Source organism: Oryctolagus cuniculus, chromosome 16 (assembly GCF_051225735.1).
Source record: "Oryctolagus cuniculus isolate XC-2025 breed Fujian yellow rabbit chromosome 16, ASM5122573v1, whole genome shotgun sequence".
Classification (NCBI taxonomy): domain Eukaryota; kingdom Metazoa; phylum Chordata; class Mammalia; order Lagomorpha; family Leporidae; genus Oryctolagus; species Oryctolagus cuniculus.
In genome coordinates this window covers 17381067-17386111 of record NC_142882.1, presented here as the reverse complement: position 1 = coordinate 17386111, position 5045 = coordinate 17381067, and the positions used below count along the sequence as shown (strand labels likewise).

The following is a 5045-nucleotide window of genomic DNA, read 5'->3' as shown; positions in this document are numbered from 1 at the left end:
TGAATTGGAAGCAGGGCAGTCAGAATGGATGATGGCAATGCAAGTGTTGTGCTACAATGCTGCACTCCACAATTATGTTTTCCACTGTACATTTTTCATTGTCTCAACTTTTTAATGTAGACTGAAAGAATAAGATTTTATTATCCCAGAAATAGAACCTTTCTCTGTCCAAATAATTACTTTCATGAAAATAGTTCTAAAACCTGAATGTTCACATGGACTATATGATGAAACTTCATAACTTCATGGAAAATGGAAATAAAGGACAAATTTATTTTTGTGTGGATCTACAAGTGCTTAAGGAAATAGTATAAATAAGAGAGGGCTCCCTGACTCTTAGAAATCTCACATGCAATTTCTGTCATCTGTAAGCCAGCCACCTCGTTAGTGATTTTTCCCTACAGCCTCCTGAACAGAATCAGAAAGACAGTGCCAGATAGACATCTCAAGATTTTAGGAGGAGAGTGATACAACTGGATGTTCACTTTAGAAAGATGTGTTATCAGGCTGGACACTTGGAAGGAAATCCCTGCAATAGACTTAGCAGGGGATGCAATTGTTTTATTTTGCAATGCTGTTGATGATGTTAACATGCAGAGTACATTCTAGGGAACACCAGAATCCTGGCCATGGCCCATAGGATCTCTGCACATCTGCTCACTAAAATAAGTAAGGCAGGTGGGCATTTGATGCAGTGGTTAGTTAAGATTTTTTTGGGGGATGCCTGCATCCTATATCACAGAGCCTGGGCTGAGATCTGGCTCTGCTCCTATTCCTAGCTTCCTGCTAATGTGCATGTTCTCCCCCCCCCAACTTTCTTCCTTCCTTTACCTTGGGAAGTAAGTCATCATCCTACTTACCCTGCAATATTTTATCTAGATATTGCCCTTGCTCTCACATTTTCTTACTACCCAGATGTGGTTTTCTGGTTTCAGATGTGCCCCAGACAAGCAAGATGGCCTATACCTTTCCTTTAGATCACTGGGCCTCTTATGTGTTAGGGACGATGTGGGCTATTTTATCCCTATGATCTAAAGTTGCTCTTTGTAGTCCTTGACTCTAAGTCAGAGATAAAAGGAATAGGTGAGGGTCCAGTGCTGTGGCATAGTGACTAAAGCCACCACCTGCAGTGCCAGCATTCCATATGGGCACTGGTTCAAATCCCGACTGCTCCACTTCCCATCTAGCTCTCTGATATGGTCTGGGAAATCAGTGGAAGGTAGCCAAAGTGCTTGAGCCCCTGCACCCATGTGGGAAACCTGGAAGCAGCTCCTGTTTCCTCGCTTCGGATCGGCACAGCTCCCACAGCTGTGGCCATCTGGGGAGTGGACCAGTGGATGGAAGACCTCTCTCTCTGCCTCTGCCTCTCCGTAACTCTGCCTTTCAAATAAAACATCACATACACACACAAACCAAAGGGAATAGATTTGTCTCCCAGAGGCTAATGGACAGAGATCTGTCAGCATTACAAAATGTTGCCTATAACAAGTGACAGACTATAGAATTCCTAATTTTATAATAGTAAGATTGTTTTTCTCCCAAATGGTGGAGTTAGAATCATGCCAGGGAATCCCAATACAATCCCATCAAGGTGGCATGTACCAACGCCATCTCACTAGGCCAAGTGATCAATTTCAGTTCACAATTGATCACACTGATAGGTCTAAGAGTCAAAGGGATCACACAAACAAGACTAGTGTCTGCTAATACTAGCTGATAGAATCAAAAAGGGAGAGAATGATCCATCATGGGAAGCAGGATACACAGTAGACTCATAGAATGCGAGATGTCCTAAATAGCATTCTGGCCTCAGAATCAGCCCTTAAGGCATTTGGATATGGCTGAAGAGCCCATGAGAGTATTTTAGGCATGGAAAGCCAAGACACCCTGGAAAAAAAAAGAAGACCTAAATGAAAGATCTCTGGGAGTGAGATCCCAGTGGAAAGAACGGGGCCATCAAAGAAGGAGGTACCTTTCTCTGAGGGGAGGAGAGAACTTCCACTTTGACTATGACCCTGTTGGAATAAAATCGAAGTTGGCAAACTCAAAAGGCTTCCATAGCCTTGGCAACTCATGACTAGAGCCTAGGGAGATTACTGACGCTATAAACAGGAGTGTCAAATTGTTAAGTCAACAACAGGAGTCACTGTGTACTTACTTCTCATGTGGGATCTCTCCTTAGTGTGTTGTCCAATGTGAAGTAATGCTATAACTAGTACTGAAACAGTATTTTACACTCTGTGTTTCTGTGTGGGTGCAAACTGATGAAATCTTTACTTAGTGTATACTGAATTGATCTTCTGTGTATAAAGATGGTTGAAAATGAATCTTGATGTGAGTGGAATGAGAGAGGGAGCGGGAGATGGGAGGGGTGTGAGTGGGAGGGAAATTATGGGGGGGAAGCCATTGTGGTCCATTAACTGTACTTTGAAAATTTATATTTATTAAATAAAAAAGATTGTTTTTCTCAATTCTTCACCTCAAGAATTGAAAATTCAGAGAGAATTGAGAGGCTGCTCATTGTCTATTTCACATGTCTTCTCTTCTTGAATTGTTTAGCTGATGTGTCAACAACATGGAACCAGGAAATCAAACAAGTATTTTAGGATTTCTACTCCTGGGCTTTTCTCAAGACTCAAAGCACCAATCTCTGCTATTTGGTTTGTTCCTGCTCATGCTTGTGGTCACGGTGCTTGGAAACCTGCTCATCATCCTGGCCATCGGCTCCCATGCCCACCTCCACACACCCATGTACTTCTTCCTCTCCAACCTGTCCTTGGCTGACATCTGTTTCATCTCTACAACCATCCCAAAGATGCTGCAGGACATCAAGACTCAGAGCTATTCCATCACCTTCGCAGGCTGCATCACTCAAATGTACTTCTTCATGGTTTTTGGGGGCATGGACACACTTCTCCTCACCTGGATGGCCTGCGATCGCTTTGTGGCCATCTGCCACCCCTTGCACTACCCAGTCATCATGAATCCCCATCTCTGTGGTCTGCTGGTTCTTGTGTCCTGGTGCATCAGTCTGTCATATGCCCTGATCCAGACCCTGTTGATGTTGAGGCTGTCCTTCTGCACCAGGTGGGTAGTTGCACACTTTTACTGTGAGCTTGCTCATGTCCTTGTGCTTGCCTGCTCTGACACGTTCATCAATTACATCCTGCTCTACGTGGTGACTGCTCTTCTTGGCTTTGTTCCCCTCTCAGGAATCCTTTTCTCCTATATGCGAATTGTCTCCTGCATTCTGAAAATTCCATCGACTGGTGGAAGATACAAAGCATTCTCCACCTGTGGGTCTCATCTAACTGTGGTTTCTCTGTTCTATGGGACAGGCCTTGGGGTGTATCTCAGTTCTGACGCCTCGTCCTCTTCCTGGAAGGGCATGGTGGCCTCGGTGATGTACACTGTGGTCACTCCCATGCTGAACCCCTTCATCTACAGCCTGAGGAACAGGGACATTAAGAGAGCTTTACAAAGTCTTCTTGGGTTCACACTCCATGTTCAGTGATGGGAACGTCGTTCCTGGATTTGGGAGCTGCCGGAAGTCACACCAGTGGGACAAAAATATTCTGCCTCTGAACTGTACAGAGTTTTGATGCTTACCCACTCTGTTTCTCTGTCTTCAGTCAAAACTACCCTGTGAGTACTTGGTGTGAAGTGTATGGTGATTGCTGTTACCCTCAGTCTACTCCCTTCTACCCTTCTCTTTACATTTTTACATTACTACACCTCGGCTTGGAGTTTGCACTCCTGCAGGTCAATACAACCATTTAAGTGAGATTCAGAAACTACTGCTTATAAGTGAATTCACTTTACCATTAACCAGAGCTACTGCTTACCAAATTCATTCACTTGACAATATTTACTGGAATCTATAGTGTGCCAGATCTTCTAGGTACCTGGGATACAGCAGTGAAAAAATTTGGGTGATTGGATACTAGGTACCAAAATATAGTGAGACAGAATTAAGAAATTCTAGTGCTCTATATTACAGTGAGGTGACTATCATTCACAAGAATATTTTATGAAGGAGTAGAACACAGGAGCTTATAGGTTCCAAATACAAAGAAAGCATAAGGCAATGGAAACCTAGTTACCTTATGTAAGCGTGTTGTCTATATGAATTAAACATTATACTTGGGGCCGGTGCAGTAGTGTACTGGGTAAAGCTGTGGCCTGTGGTGCTGGCCTCCCACATGGGTGCAAGTTTGAATCCTGACTCTGATCCAGCTCCCTGCTAATGTGGATGTTGTATACACTCCCAGATATCACTCAGCTGTAAAAAAATAAGGAAATTCTGTCTTTTACAACAAAATGGACGCAACTGGAAATCATCATACTTAGTGAAATAAGCCTGTCCCCACAAGACCAATACATATGTGTTCCATGATCTGTGATAACTATTATAGTACACAAAATGTATTGTATGATTATTTGCATTGCAATCTGCATAAAATTATCCATGTACTTAACTGTTGGGAGGAAATGGCTTAAAGTCTAAATGAAATATTTAAATGTTACTTTGTCTTTGGTTCTATTTTACTGAAACAAATTATGAATGACTAATTGAACAAAAAACCCCAAATATGGGTGAAGTGGTCATTTTTCTATTCAATTGTTGTTTAAAGCTATTATCTATATTCCTACTAAACTAGATTCTTTTTGCTTTTTACTTAAGTTTCATATTCAGTGAAGTAGTAAGCCAGTGTACTGTAATGTAAATTTAAAATATGTCATCTCAAAAACTAAAAAACAAGAAAGATCAAAGGAAGGACGGTGGGAAGGAAGGAGAAAGGGAGGGAGAGAGAAGGGGAATTTCATTATGTTCTTAGACTTACATCCACAAATCATATTGAATCTGTTAAAATTAATTAAAATTAAAATGAACATAATAAAAGACCTTTGAAGTCTTACCATAACCCATTTCACCTCCCTCCACTTTCTCACCTTCCAATATATCCATGAGCATAGGCTCATAAGATGACATATTCCATTTAGATGACACCTCATGGTTCTGTTTATTCAACAAGAAATTCTCA

At 41.9% G+C, this 5045-nt stretch overlaps 1 protein-coding gene across 1 annotated transcript; it reads left to right on the top strand.

Annotated features, from left to right (window-relative positions):
- Positions 1-2575: 2575 nt before the first annotated feature.
- Positions 2576-3514, top strand: LOC149121548 (olfactory receptor 7C2-like). Its single transcript, XM_089316016.1, has one exon. The coding sequence runs from the start codon at positions 2576-2578 to the stop codon at positions 3512-3514; it is 939 nt and encodes a 312-aa protein (XP_089172142.1).
- The last annotated feature ends 1531 nt before the right edge of the window (positions 3515-5045 follow it).

Coding starts and splice junctions, on each gene's coding strand:
- LOC149121548 (XM_089316016.1), top strand. CDS start 2,576: ATGGAACCAGGAAATCAAACAAGTATTTTAGGATTTCTACTCCTGGGC.